Below are 16,094 nucleotides of genomic sequence, written 5' to 3' on the forward strand. Positions count from 1 at the left end.
TTCAATAACACTAAATATTTAATGAGTTCAGGAATAGTAGATAAATATTTAACAATGCTGTGTCAACATTTGCATGCATTGAACAATTGTTTGTCACCGCCAAACAAACCGGCCTGATGTGGGGGGATGATTATTTTGCTTAGCAATTCAAATGGCTTCTGTGCAGTCAGACCCAAGGTAGTAGAACATTAAGGCTGGAAAAGGACCAGTTCAAAATGTCACTCACCAGCATTTCTGTTCCACTGTTAGCCCAGCCAGGGTAGCATTTGCCTTTGCACAACTTGTGGTGATTCCCTGTCTGCASAGCTCCTCTGCTTAAAACAAGACTGCATCTGTTCTGTTGGGCTTTGGCTTTGCATCTTGTATGGTCCTCTCCCTAGATGACTCTGAAATGAAATAGAAATACCGGGTTTATGCATGTATTTATTTAAAGCACTTGCACAGAGTATTTATGACCAGATATTCCAGATGTTAAATGGTTTTAAAGTCAAGGAGCAGAGAAGATAGTCAAGCCAACAACTTTACTTCTCAGTCATTTAATAGTTTATAGTCTCAAATAGAATTTCACAAGAATATATGCCTTGTATGTTGGCACTTCAGTTTCCTTATTACAGAAGAAGTGTGAAATAATGACACCAGACTGAAAATATATGTGACTGGATCCCCTATTTCGATTATCTGGATATAAATTTAAGAACTCTACCTGATTAAAAGCTGCTATGGAACTGCAAAAAAGTATGGAGAAAATGAGCTGAGAACTGTTGGAAGACAATTTTTCAAAATTCTTTTAAAAAATGCTGTCTTTAAATGTGCTTTATTATAGGTAAATATGAGCCCAAGGTGGCCAGGCATTGCAGTACATAAATCTGCTGTGCCTGGGTTCGTATGCATAAGTACATTTCCATTCAAATAAAATCTGTGTCTTTGGAGTGGCCTTACGATGATGGTATTTGCCTGCAGGGTAAGTTGCCACACAGCTCATGTTCTGTCTTCAAGGAGAGCTATTTGCCTTTATTTTTACATGAATTAATTCTAAAAATTTCTACTCCGCTTACGTCTTGTCTGCTATTTACAGCATATGTCTGAAAGTTTATTGGCACAAATATGCCCTGTAATGCCTTTCACCAAGTATTATTTGAAGTACTTGTATAAGCTAATTCTTATATCATTGAATGGAAGTTTTTTTAGTTAACATTTGTCACTGTAAAACTTCTTTTGATGACTTCCCTGCTGACTTGCCTGTTTCTCTGACTGACCTGCAATTTCTGTGGAGATATGCCCTGGCATGCTTTGAATACCCTGGGAATAATGTCTTGGAAAGCTATTTGAGAAGTGTCATTGTCCCCCAAGGTTAGGTTTACTGCTAGGTAAATTTAGGAATAATCTATCTAAACAATTTTGCAGTAATGGAAGAAAGAAACTAWAACAAATGAAAAATGAACATGCCAAAATGTTTCTTCTCAGGTAGCCTGGCTTATGTTTAGAAATAAAAACACAGAAAATTAAATTAGTTTTTATAGCTTTTAGTCTCTTCTTAATGGCATTTCAACTGAGTCTTGAGTATTATACTGTTTTGCATTGTAAATACTCCATATGTGTATTACTTGGAAGTGTGTTATCCTGTAGAGAGCTCTCATCATCTTCAGATCAAGATTTTTTTTCAGTCAATTTGTCAAGTGTGAATAATTAATGAACAGTCATGCTTAAATTTTTCCGAGTTGAGAGCTTACAGACTTGCATCTTTAAAAAGATCATTAAAGTACTGGTTTGTCAGCTAAATACACATGAAACTGTCCTGTCTCATTAACTAAATATTTTATAGTTTCTTGATATTCCCAATTGAAACAAGAAGCCAAACAAAATAACTCGAGTGATATTTTTTAACAGTTACTATGCTGGGTGACTAAGACTAGCACCTAAAATGTGTTTCCTCCCAAGCAGCGAATAGAATTGTATCTTCAGAAGTAGCAGGATAAAATTTACTTTTTTGGGAAGAAGGATAAGAATCCACCTGCCTTCCAGGAAGAAACCTAGACAGCTTTTAACACTAGACTATCATGAGGAAGGGAAGTTTTGCTATATCTGTTCTCTGTGTGTGCATACATGTTTGTGTATATACAAATATTTTAGATTCTCTGTAATGTATGTTATAATAGTGGCTTAAATTGCTAGCAGGTACAGAGAATAATTTATTTAAATAAAGTGTATAATTGAGGTTAAAACAGAGGATGTCAAATAGCTTTCACAAGGAAAGATCAGCATTGTTTTAGCTGCATGAGATATGACACAAGGTCACTATTCCTGTGATGCGGTCAAAACTAAGTCAGGAGTCCACTGGAGAGGACCTTTTTGGACTAATGTGTAGTCACCATGCTGTGAAAAATGGCAGGATAAACAGCCTCAATTTATCTCATTATTGCATACAAAGTTCAAAATCAGGTTGACTGGGTTAGTGTTATGAGAAGAGTATTTGGATTGCCAGTGGAGATGGGTTCTTCTAATGACAGTTTTATATGCCAGGAGTAATGCAGACAGGTCCTTTATACCACAGCAAAGGATGGTGATAAAGAATCAGTCAATTAGGTCGCATTTTAACTTCATCATTAACTTGTCCTAATGTGAAATATTCCTATTTCCTTCATTAAATTACTCTATTTTGCCTCGGTGTGATTTAAAAGGGGCCCTGACAAGCAGTCAAGAAATACAGATTGGATTTTTGTCATATACTATTGACATGAGATTATCTTTGAGATCTGTGATTTCTGTCGTGTTAAAGAAAAAAAAGATGATTTCTTTGAGAGATGGAATTGTTTAGATGCATGAAGTTCTTGCCTGATTTAGCTTTGAATTGGCTATTTGAACATAATATAATTGAATTTTGAAAACAGTAGGTAACCATTCATTGAATAAAAACTATATTATCATATCTTATGAACTACATGTGTTTTGACAGTACATCAACCAACATTTAACCCATGTGAATCCAGAGTTCTGTGTGCTGAAGATGACATAATATTTCAAATCCAAATTGTCCCAAATCTTGATAAGKATGGTTGATAAGAACTGTTGAGAATAAAATTAATAAAAGCAAAATGTGTGGATTAAAATAAACAAACAGAATGCTATAACTAAGAAGAGGTGAAAGTTCCTCTTTCTCTTATTTGAAGCAAGCATTTTTCAGTATATTTTAGTAGGATGAAAATTTCATCTAGGCATCAGAACCCAAAAAAAGATACCTATATATAGAGATAGGTACACACACACTACTTCAAAAAAATAGATATGATATCTTTTCATCTAATTAATTCAGTAGTGGAGAGAAAATCTCCCCCTTTTTGTACATATTTGTAGTCCTTCAAATTTTTGCTTTCTTTACTTGATAAAATATCTAGTTAAAAATACATTTAACAATTTCTGAATAATTTCTGTGTATTCTTAATTTACTAAATGAGCCCATTAACAATCATTTTTAGTAAAAAAAAATGAACTTCATTAGGTTGGCATTTGGTATTTGTATCTAGCATTACATTTTTTGCARCTCCATATAAACCAGATATTTATGAGCTAGAATCTTTTTTTCTGGACATACCTGTACCTTCTTAGGGAAGAAAGATGAARTAGACTGTGTATGGGGAAACTCCTCTCATTTTGCATAACACAAAAGCAGACTGACTTTTTAAAGATGTGTTCTGAGGTTCAACTTTAACTTCTGTGAAAATGAAGCATCCTTGATTTCATTACCTCCCTTCTCAAAAAATGATCTGCCAACAAACAAATGCATATTTGCTACATCAATGTGCACGGTGTACTCCACATCAACAGTTATGTGAAAATGTCCAACATAACATAAATGTATATGAAATACTGCATACATTCTGTGTATTTATGTATATATACTTTGCCTAATTAAGCTCTGCTTTTAACATTCTTTTTTACTAAATRCATGTACATAAACTACTGTTTGTCTGTAGCAGTTACTGTTACCTGCGTTTCTGTACAAAACAGCTTTTATTTTGTTTCACATGCATCTGATTGTGCCTCCTTTTCTTCTAAAGAGAGTTGTTTTTTCTTTTTATTTTGCAGAGTTACATACACGGAAGCAGTCAGGCTCAGTTTGTTGCGGAGTCACATATTATTCTTCTACTAAGTATCCTTTAAAAAGGTGCTGAATAGAAAAAGGCAAGCTGAAGCTTGCTCTGACAGTGGATATCATTGAAGCTTTGAGCAGGTATCACTATATGATTTACTATATGATTAAATAAATGTTCAGTGTTGTTGCTATTTACTACCAAGCAAAACTGGCACAGCTTTTCAGTAATATGTGCTCTGTTACCTCCTTTGTTGTGATGATGCGTAGTTACTACTCTTAAGGGTTTTCCTTTTGCTGTTGTCTTTTTCAGTAGCAGAAAGTAATTTTTTCCTCATTTTCAATATTATGTTAAAAGTGATAAACTAGAAATTATTTTATTTCTTTTAATTGTTAAGGAGAACATACTAGTTGTTCAAACAGTATCTTGCCAATTATGTATGAAGATTTATCCTCCAATAGTCTTTGTGTTTTCCATATTTTTTCAACTAATCTAAACAGATTACCTCTTGTTTCYGTTACCGTAAATAACCTAGTACCGTTATAATATCGAGCACAAAGACACCTATTTAGAGAAGTTATTTTTCTGCAAATGTCATAATAATTATTAAGTATATTCGTATATATTCAGATTTTATTGAGTCTCACTTCTAATCAGCTGTGTTCATTGAGTGAAAATAGTACTCKCCATTAACCACTATTAATGCAGAGTCATTTCATCACAATTTCTTTTCTCTRAGGAGAGGAGAGGAAAAAAAAACTTTTCCCAAGCTTTCAAGCACTAGCCAAACCTGAGTTCAGTGATCATAGCTACTGCCTTGTCCTTTCCCTGAAAGGGAAGCGTGTTAACTTGGATCCTGCCCTTCCTCTGTCTTTGCAACTACCTCTCTCTGTGGCATTTGCATGAAGACCATGACCAGACACTGGTCTTTGGTATCATTTTACGTGCTCTATCCAACTATATGACATCAACTTCCTACTGATTAAACCTCATTTGCTCGGTAGATAGCAAATTTAATTTCAAAGTTATGACCCTATTTTTCAGAGAAAATGCAGTATCCCCTAATGAAAGTGCTATCTTCTTGTTGGCAGAAAGGGTCTTTGAAGTGGGAAGCTGGTTAACTCTATTAATGTCGCTGCCTCAAGAATATTTGCAGTGAGATTATTTATTACCACTTGCAAAAAGAATTCTCCAAGGTTTCGTTTCATGGTTCAATACTATTGAGCTGAGATTTCAGCCACAAATTTCACAAGTGACATGAGGTCTTGACAGTTTTTAACAGTTATGCCTGAAAGAATGAATACTACTTTATCCTTTTAATGCTGGGAGTAATTGCTAACTGCTTCATTCCTTCTTTATTGTACTTAATTTCAGAAAATGTAGATATAAAATGTAGGAATTATTAAAAACTATGACAGATTGATAAACAGTAGCGTTTTCACTTTATCCCCTAAAGTTTGAGACACATGACATTYAAAAGCAAAGCATTACTGTGCTGTAGATTAAATGTTCCATTTGTTTTCTTCTTTTCACTTAGTAGTAGTGGTAAGAACAAGGACAAGATTGTCACTTCCTATYGGACGTTGAAGTAGTGTTGTATTTCTCAGTAAAATGAAATTGAATACCTTTTATGCAAGAAGAAAATATACATTTCCATTCCATGCACCGCAGCTTAAGTATCTCCTGCTATATTCTTGTTAGTTTAAATATTGATGCTACCCAGTCTGCTAGATGATTTCCATATAATGATCTGCTATTTTTTCAAAGTCCCTAGATACAAAAGGAGGAGGACATTAGTGGGAAGCACTCAAGAATGTATCASATATTCTGTTTCAGTTACATTCAAAAGCCAAATTAAGCTCGGTAACATCTACACAATATTACTTTATACATCCCAAGTGCATCCCCGGTATTTTTAGAAAATTAAAAAATATCTAGTTTTAGACTTAACAAATTGTTACTACCTCTTAAGAGTAGCACGATTGAAGTAAAGTCACTTTGATAATACAGCACACATAACACCACCTCAGTAAAATAATTCTTAAAGAAAAAGTACTGTCTCTGTCAAGATTATTTTTTAAGTAATTTTACTTCTGTAATATGTCTTCTAACAGCCAAAATACTGATATTGCACTTAGGAGCAGATCAGTGTGTTAGGTTTTAAACACTTTTTTTCCAAACACATTAAAAATTCCCACTAAGTTTATCAAAAGAAGAATGCAGACATTAACTCACTTCCAAAATCCCAAACTGTGTCCTGATTGATTCTGAGGTTCCTTGGAGATGACTGACAAAGGCCATCCTACCAGGGCTGGAGTTTATGCCAACTTACATCTGCAGTAAGGATTTTGTTTAGACTGGAAAAACAGCATCGCCCTATTTTGACATAGGTCTTGTTGAACTTCAGATTGTAGCATAATGAAGAAAAAAATGAATTTTCTTTTTTTTTTTTTAAGAAAGGAGTAGTGTATTTTGTAAGAGGTAGGCTACTCAATTATGCTATTCTATTTACATTATGTAATGACATTTTGTAGATATTCCATCTGTTTCACATACACATATCAATTCTAGACTGCATTGTTTGAGGAAAAATAGTTGTGTGTTCTTATGCCTAGACTAAAAATTTGTCAGTATGACTTAATCTTTGTTTTCTCCCACAGAATTCTTGTTTGATCTTTTTAAAGTAACTTAATCACTCCATATCCAGGCTAATCCATCTGTGAATTTGTGATAATTGTGCTTTCTCCCATCGTTTATTGGTCTCCTGTAGTTAAGTGTAAACTCTGCAGATTAGATACTGTAAATTAAAATGTGTATTTGCTATTGAGTCAGATTCACTCATGGAACAGAAAGAGAGTTAAGTCTCTGTTGCCCATAGATGATTTATTCAACTGGCAGTTAAATGCTCAAGGCATGAAGAGACCTCTGAGCTGGCTGTGAACAGAGACAACTCAAATCAAACACCAGGAGAACATGACATAGTTGTGGTTGTACTTGTTTCAGGACCTGTTCAGAACAGTTTAGGTCTGCCCTGGTGACAGAGAGGTCTCATATATCCTAAACGTACTAGATCCAAATCTATGGTGTAGTCTTGGCATCCCAGTTCATTTTTTCTCATTACTAGGAATGTAGTTCCGAGTATCCAGTTGCCCAGGTTCAAGCTGATCCAGGATTACTAAGCTTTGCTGGACACACACACTGATACCCGGGTCTGCCGGTGGGAGAGCCCTCAGTAGCGAGCTGTTGTGTCAGGTGCTGAGCGAACACCACAAGCCAACAGCTCAGACTGTGCTAGTTAAGCCCTTGTGGGGTGGGTATCGTCCAGCACGATGAAGGAGCGTGCATAGATGTGGTGGTGCTTGTTGTGTCACACATTTCTCATACTGTGACCTATTTAATTATAATTATAGAAACTTTGGTGTCTTTATATTATGCTGATAGTATTATGGCTGTTACTCAAATTCTTCTCTTACTTTTCTGCTCCCATTTTGCCTTGCCATGGAGAGCTGACTGCAATAACTGATCATGGAATCATATAGATCTTGTGAAAAAGGGCTTTTGAAGGTAACATAGTGCCCCCTTTTCTAGAGCAGGATTATCATTATCATTGAATTAGGTCTTCCAYGGCTTTGGCCAGCCAAGTCCTGAAAAACTCCAAGGATGGAGATTGCATAACCTTCCTGGACAGTTACGTAAGTGAAGAAGCTGTTCGTAGCATCCCACCCGAACCACCAGAGCTACAAGACATGGCAGTAGCTTGCTGCTGTGTGTAAAGATCTTGTCCATCACAAGGCTTCAGCTACCTTTTTTTTTTTTTTTTTTTTTTTTTTTTTTTGCCAACAGATTCAATGGAGTCTTTGGTAATGTTTCCATACACAGATAAAAACTGTGTCCAGATTGACTATCCCACAATCAGCTGGTTTGGCATGAGACAGTTGCAGAACATTCTGCATTGAGGTTTCGAGCTATTCCCCTCCTGCTCATTTGTTCATTTCAAGCTGTTGAGTTTCTCCTGAACATGGATCTGATTCTGCTTTCCAGCCTGTTAGAGTGATGGTCAATTGTGCTGTAGCCAATGGCACTACAATGCTGTAAGGCTGAGATGAATGTGGCAGTGAGGGCATATTATGGAATGGAATAATGAGATCCAATATGTTTCAGCTTTTTTATCGCCTCGGGAAAATAAAAGTCAAGTTTTACTTTTATTCATGCTGCTTTACAGACCATTCCTTGCCATAGATTAGCAGATGGGAACATTTTTTTTCTTTTCTGGAAGAAAGTGGAGAGGGTGATGGTTTAATAAATTATAACTAAATGCATTACTTGCAGAAGAAAATTAATACTGAATAGAAGTTAGATATAACTTTAATGTGAAGTTGCATTTAATCTTGTGAAATGATATAGTCACATTTTTAAACATCTGTTTCCATTTTTCTTTGGAACTGACAAACTTTGGTTTCCTTCCCAGGAGCAACAGAAACTTGTTATCATGTGCAATTGAGAATGAAGCTTTATGTAATATATAAAGGTATTTATCCCTAGATTAGATGGATGATCACCACTTCAAGCAACTGTATATAATTTACACGTGTAATAATTTCTGGGTTTATGTAGAGTTATATCAATATTGTGACTTTCCTGAGAAGTAAAACTGATCAATAGATCATCACAGAAACTGAAATATACTCAAAGTAGAATAAATATGGCATGCTGCAGAAAAATTACTTAAAATAAGTGCATAGAATAACTTTATGCAGCCTTTTTTTGGGTAAATGGATACAAAAGTAGAAACTCACTTAAAGTTCTCAACATGCTAGACATTGTACAGTGTCTAATGTAAAATGTTTGCTTCTGAAGAGTACATAAACAATTARCTTTATTAATATAAGTAATCCTTTTAAGTCAATGAATTTGTTGGGTAGATATTTAATTTGACTATATGAAAAGGAGAACAGAATACATCTGAACATACGATTTAGCAGGATGATTCAGCAACTTCTCTTGTTCAAATTAAGGTTTACATCTATGCACATACGTGCAGATACACTGGATCAAATCAGGGACTACCTAGACATATTCAGTCTCCAACAGTGACTCTTAAGCAGATAGGGAAGTACTATAAGAAAAAAAAACCATAATTAATGATTTAGGTATTTCTGAACCAGACGCTACAGAATGTTATAGCATCCAACCGCTGATGAATACATTCACATTTCTTTTTAATCTTTATTTGAATTAATCATGGTACTCACCACCTTCCATATCAATGACTTTTCAGTGTTATCTTTATGGCATGCAAAAATTATTCCTTTAAGTTGTTTTTCTAGCCTGCATTTTTTCACATGCTGTAACTTTATTGGAGATTTTAGTTCCTGAATTATGGGAAATGTGCCAGAATAGGGTTTTTTTTTTCCTTTTTCCTTACAATTTTGGCTTTATGGAAATCATTCCATATGAATTTTCTTACTCATTTCTGAGCTGAAAAATCTGACTCTGTTCATGATGTTGCAGGCAGCTGTTGTCTGTTCTTCCTCCCCTTTCCTGGCAGAAACGGGGTCATGGTTAATAAGAGTCAGAGGAAATGCTTAGGTATTAAAAATATGTAGTTTTGACATTCTTGGAGAGCTAAGGTAGAATCGGCTGAAGAAAAGAATGTTGAAATACTGTTTGTAAGAGTTAGTGAGGGATAGGGCTATTAAAACACAGAAGCAGAGAGGAGACAAAATTGTGGAAAAGGAGCTGTCTTTTCCTGAGGGGAACAATACAAAATAAAGTGCACAATTAGTGTCATTGTTGTAATTAAATATAACTAAAAATAGAAGTATATATTTGGCTATTGTAAGCCAAATAACCATAGGAATATTCAGCACTGAGCTGTAATTATGARTTTGTATGGGAAGCTGTAGAGAAAAAGGTAAGCAATAGTGAGGTCAGAGAAGCTGTGTGGAAATGAATTCTTGATTTCTTTCATTTGCGCTTTGGATACATCACTAACCAGTAAGTCTAATGATTATTTCTGTTTTCACCAAGTTTGTGTCATGCCCTTGAAAATGGAATGGAATGGAATGGCATGTGCCCTGTTTCTTTTGTTTTGCAGTAATAATAAAACCTTATAATGTGTACTAAGCTTAAAAGCTGCAGTAAATGTTTTCAATATCAGAATCATTTCTGTTACTAAGCAAATTATGCACTTGTACAACAAATGATAAATTTAAAGGAATTATTACAGGAATTAGCAGTTGCTATTAACCTGACAATGTTTCTTGTTATTACTATTAAACTTATTTAAGCATGCTGTTGACAGAACATATGTACCTAGGTAAAAATAGAAATCTCTCTTCAGTTTGTTAATTTGAATTCCCAAAGCAGAATTAATGTAACAGCTGTGTAGATGGATATGAGATGTTGATTGAAAAGGAAAAAAGAAATCTGATCAGTTTCAAAGAAAAAGGCAAATCTTCTATATAGGATTAAATACTTTAATATTAAAATTTATATTGGATTGAAATAAAAATATTGTGGAAGACATCTCCTATCCTACAGAATGAATTTAAATTAAGTATCAAGTTCTTCACTAGTATTAGGAACTTGAAACCACAAAACAAAATAGAAAATGTCATTACGTGTGTCAGTAAGGTTAGTGCAGATATAATCATTGAGAGCAGGAACTTGAAACTTTGAAACAGTGACTCAAACACAGTCCTCATTTAGTTCTCTATTATCTCATGTTATCTCAGATATGCATACTGGATCAAATTATGCCCCTCAGAGTTTATGAAGTAAGATGAGAATTAAAAACAACGAGATTATCATAGGGAGCTTTTAATGTTAAGGATAACAAAGAGCACAGTGTAAAGGACCAAAATTTTTAGACATGTTTCTTAATCAATTATGGAAATCCATGTCCAAAGTGACAAAACACAAATTAATGTATGTTTTACACTGTACTTATGTTACCCACCACTACAGTATATTTAATATCTTGTAGGCTTTTCTGGCTCTTTTGAAGGCTCCCAGACTCCTCCCTATTTGTAATAAAGCATAAGGAGATCCTGGTTTGAAAAATTAAGCTTTGTGTTTGATCTTTTCTTGCATTGCCTCTTTGTTCTCTTTCTTTGATCACAAAATAATTCATCACATGTCCTTTTAGGAAAGATTCTAAAGCTTGTTAGATGTTAGTGAAATAGAAAGAAATTTCAATTTTTCAACTGGATGTTAATCATTTCAACAAACAATATGCATAGAGCATACAATGTAATTGTGTTTCACCAGCTAATGGAATGATTTTGTGAATTGCCTTCAGAWACACTGTGTGATCTCTACATGAATGGATTGACTGCCGTTCAGTGACGTTCTACTGTTTGCCATTTCTATGTCGTTACATTTTTACACTAGAAGTACAAATTGCTGTGAAGCAAACTGCTATTCACAGATCAAGATGCATTCACTGATCATGAGCTGAAGAGAATAGCATGGTAGTTTTCAAGGATAAAATATCTTTAAGGCTTTTCTTTCCATTAGTTTATATTTTTAATGATTATTTTAATTTTTAAGAGATATATTTGTTTCAGGGTCTAAAAGATACAGATACATTAGCTTTATGGTCATCCACTTACGATTCTTAGTAAATTGAATCATTCTGAAGTGAATGCATCCAGCTGAGGAAAAAAAAAAAAAAAAGCATGGATTAAAGTATTCCACTGTGTTCAACAATGAGCAAAAGTGCAATAAGAGCCTAAAGATAATGACTCGTAATATAGAAAAAAGAATCTATGATGGTCTTAAAAAGATCCATAGGTCTTAGGCAAAAGAGATGCTGTGTACATGTGAACGAATCAATTATGTACTAACAAAGAGATGAGACAGCATACAAAATGGTATGAGGTTTGAAATAAATAAGTCCTTGAAAATAAAATAAGGTGAGAGTTTGGAACAGAGTAAAGTAAGTGTTAGATGCATGGCAGAAAGTGAAACCAAATCATAAATACTGACAAAGAGTTTAAATACAGTTACCTATATTTGAAAGTTAAGAAATGAAGCTATTAAGATTTTTTTTTTAAGAAAAAAAAATTAACTTCTGGTAATATTTTAATATTAAGTAAATTAAAGGACTGTTATGCAACTGTTTCTTCTGGAGATTTGTATACTTCCATGATGAATAATTAGGACATAATTGAGGCTAAAAACCTCCAAATAGAGGGATAAAAATTTGATAAGTGATCTAGCAAAAATCTACAGTCAAATGACTCACTCCAGAATATTTCTATTGATCCTAAAGCGTTTATATAATCTTCATTCACAAATGACTAAGAACATCAAAGGAACAYATGTCCCTCAGATTATCGATGGCTTACAAAGACAAACTTTGTGAAAATCTCTYAGAATTAAGTTGAAATTAATCAAAAAATAAAGAAAGGATGTGTTGAAGTTGCAACTGCATGTGCCAAACTGGCTGTGCAGTTCAGGCACATCAGATCTGATGCAGGATAGCTTCATGTTTCTACACAGGCACTGTGGACATGCACAGGGTTTTATTTTACTGTTAGCATTCCTGCTGAATCTTTTAGGTGAGTGAAAATACTCAGATTCCGTCTGGACAAAGTTTTGTGGACAGAACTGAGATAATGACTTAATGGYCAAGTACATGTAATTCCCAAGTTCAGACACTTTTTGTGTTTGTTGAATAGCTGGGGAGAGTAGAAAGCTCTCAGATGCCTGCCCAGCCCTATATAAAGAGAGTTCTCATATTTTTTTAGGACAACTGGAAGATATGAAAAGATATATATATATATATAATATTTGCAGTAATACAGAAGTTGTTAGATAGATCACCAGGAATTTAGTTTTTTGCCACTTCTGGCTACCCATGGTGCTGAAACTGGCTCAGCAGCGGAGCAGAGCTGTAAGTGGTTACAGCCTTGTGGCTGTTCACACAGACAAGAAGAGTGCAGGGAATTAAAATAAATAAATAAATAATCTAAGATTCATCTGAGGGATACATACTCAGCAGAGAGTACTAAACTCACTCTGCACTTCTTTCCTTTCAACTTAATTCCTGGATTTGCTGTCATACCTTGACCGGTGGAGCAGTTGGCAGAGGCGAAGTATAGCATTCCTTGAAAAAGGTGTCTGTTCTGCCAGCCATCTTCACYTCTGACCTTCTAAATCCTGCAGTGYTTAAGGATACTTTTGAGCTGAGAAGGATGAAAGCTCTCCAGTTTGCTTGCGAAGTGAGAGGGAACATTTCCGAGATAAGATCTTTACGGCATGCCACAACAATTCTGAACTTAAAGCTATTAAGTAAAAGTAGTCTTGGAGCTGAGCCTAGGAGCATGAAAGAAGGATGAGTAAAAATTATTGTGGGATTCCTGAGCTGGTGGCATTTTTGCTTTTGGAGGAAAATAGGAGCATAGCATGGAACATACATAGCCCCGAGCATAGCATAGGCAAGCTGCATTGTTTCAAACTGGAGTCTTTGTATAGCAGAAACTGAATCTTCTTGAAGAAYGTTTTTGCTGCACCCGCCACATCATATTGGAAATCTCAGAGTATTAATTGCTAATAAGAAATCAGACAAAATGACCATGGTATCTGGAGATGACACAAATTCGGATAGTTCTTTTAATAAAATCACTCARTGACATTATTGATGTTTCATAGATTCTTTGTAACTTGTTCAAGAAGTTTATCGGTTCTCTAATGAAAYTTAAAAAGAATGACGAACAAGTTTATTGCAAGTTTATTTTTCACTTCTACCTTTGTGAAGATACTCATCTGAGGATACTCAGATACAGCATCAGGATTTCAGGGAGATTCTTTTCTTTTCAGTTTTCCATTAGAGCTGGTTGATACACAGGGCAGTCAAGTGTCCAGCATTGCTATACAATGAATCAACACTTTTTTTCCAGGATTCTTCAGCCTTGTATTTAGTGGCCAGAAGTGCTTGGGCATCGATTATTGTTAAAATGGTATGAAAAGAAGAGAGCAGGATGGGAGTTATTGTTCTAAGTATTATTTATTAATATTTCCTCATTTATTATTTTTCTTTCTAATTCATTTTTGTTTAATTAATAATTAAAACATAATAATTATAATAAAAGAATAAATAGCAATAATGATAATTAAAATAATTTTATTTATTAATTCCATTTATTAATGTTTCCCCATCCCCAAAACCAAAAAGGTAAGTATAGTAAGTTCAGTATACAATATAAAGTGTTCAAAAATAAGTAAAATTTTTTTTTCAGAGCAACATGGCAATCTTAACAGTATTGCAAAAGAGTAGAAGCTACACTTCCCATATCCCAAACAGAAGTTAAGCTGCAACCTTGGAAGTAGGGTGTTTAATGCAAAAGTAAGATAAGCAGAGTCTGAAAGACATGTAGGATTTTGAAGACAGTATTTTTTCTTTTAATAATAAAAAATTGAAATATTCCCCCTCATAAAACAGCCTTAGATAACAGCTTGGTTAAAGTGGTATTCTGAAAACATCAGTGAGCATATTTATATTCAGTTCTCTAGTTCTAGGTCAGAAATATATTCACAATATGCCAAGTCTCATGCAATAATTCCTCTATTCTTGAAGCAGTTATTTGGCATAGTTGAAGCCAGAAGGTTTTGAGGTGAAAAAAAGGATGTAGTGGSTTGTTAAAATGAACATCAGTACAACTAGAGATAAATCAACTCAAAATATTAAAGTACATCTTGATTATCAATGTACAGTTTAAATTAAGTTCCTCCTAACATTCAAATAAATCACTTTCAGACTCTTCTTCATGTTTTGATCTTACGAATGAGGACATGCCACTATTCACTGAGATGAGATATACACAGATTGGTTAAAGATGCCTGTTTTCCTCAGCCCTCAAGGACTGTTGAATCATCATGGTCCATCATTAGACAGCAGTTATGGTCCAATTCAGAATTGATTGCATGTTGGGTAGCATAAGTGRAATATTAGAATCATTGCTCATTGTTTCATGAACTGACGCAACMATACTTTGTAAGAAACCCTGAGAATGGGTTCATTTCAAAACCACACTTTTTCTCTTGATTACTTTCTTCATTCTRTCATAACAAACCAGATTCTGTAGTTGGGGGAAGTGTGACTATTATCTWTTATTCAGGAGCTGTACATAGCTGAAGAATATTTGCTAAATAGAACCACTAGAATTCATCTTGTATTCAGAAATTTTAAATATAATTGACTATGACTAAATCAGTCYGTTTATAATCACTCTGAATGGTTCAGTTAAGGGGCAGAGGGAAGGTAATAGGTAATTTGGTCAGCGCATCTGAAATTACAAGAAGTGGTTTAGACATTTCAATTTTAACAGGAAAAAGTTAAGACATCTCACTCCATAGGTTATAGCATACCTCATAAGGGGACAGAAAAGGATTTCTTATATTTTTCTGGAATGTAATTATCATTACATTCCAGAAAAAAAGAAAGGCAAAAAATTCTTTGCTTGTTTTATCAGTGCTTGGTTTTATAGTAATCCTTCACAAAAAAATATATGCTTTTCTTTGTTTAATGTATGATTAAAAGTGAACCAGAAGTTGTGAGAAGTATTTGCGTGATATCCTGTCCCTATTTTAGTTAACAATAGAATTGAGCACAGATGTAAGCAGAGAGTATTTTATTCACTTGCTTTTCTATTTCATGTGTTATTAAGTGGTATGCAACTCAAAGATAACATTTCTTGGTATGAGTAATGCTAATGCAGGATTTTATACTCTTGACAATCATCCAGCGGAATATGAATGAGCCCACAGATTTTTTTACATAAAGGTAACCTAGTGTCAATCAACTTACTTCTCACCTCATTTTATTCCCTACTCACTACTAATTAGTACTGAATTTCTGAAGGAAAGTTCTAAATAATGTATCACATTAGCAAACTAACAACCTATCAGATTTTCTCCCTTTTGGGCATTCTCAGTGAACGTAATAGTACTTACATTTTCTATTAAAGAATGGTAATTAAATGTAACCAGAATTTACTC

The 16,094-nt window shown here is 34.3% G+C and overlaps 1 protein-coding gene across 2 annotated transcripts in view; it reads left to right on the forward strand.

The window, feature by feature from the left end:
- TUSC3 (tumor suppressor candidate 3) overlaps nt 1-16,094 on the forward strand; it is a 108,792-nt gene that overhangs the window by 79,999 nt on the left and 12,699 nt on the right. For both annotated transcript variants that reach the window (XM_026033530.1, XM_026033531.1), the window contains exon 7: nt 4,084-4,147. In XM_026033530.1, coding sequence (XP_025889315.1) covers nt 4,084-4,147 — 64 coding nt within the window. The remainder of the gene's footprint in view (nt 1-4,083; nt 4,148-16,094) is intronic.

This window comes from Nothoprocta perdicaria, unplaced genomic scaffold (assembly GCF_003342845.1).
Source record: "Nothoprocta perdicaria isolate Ctin4 unplaced genomic scaffold, notPer1 scaffold_13, whole genome shotgun sequence".
In the NCBI taxonomy this organism is placed as follows: domain Eukaryota; kingdom Metazoa; phylum Chordata; class Aves; order Tinamiformes; family Tinamidae; genus Nothoprocta; species Nothoprocta perdicaria.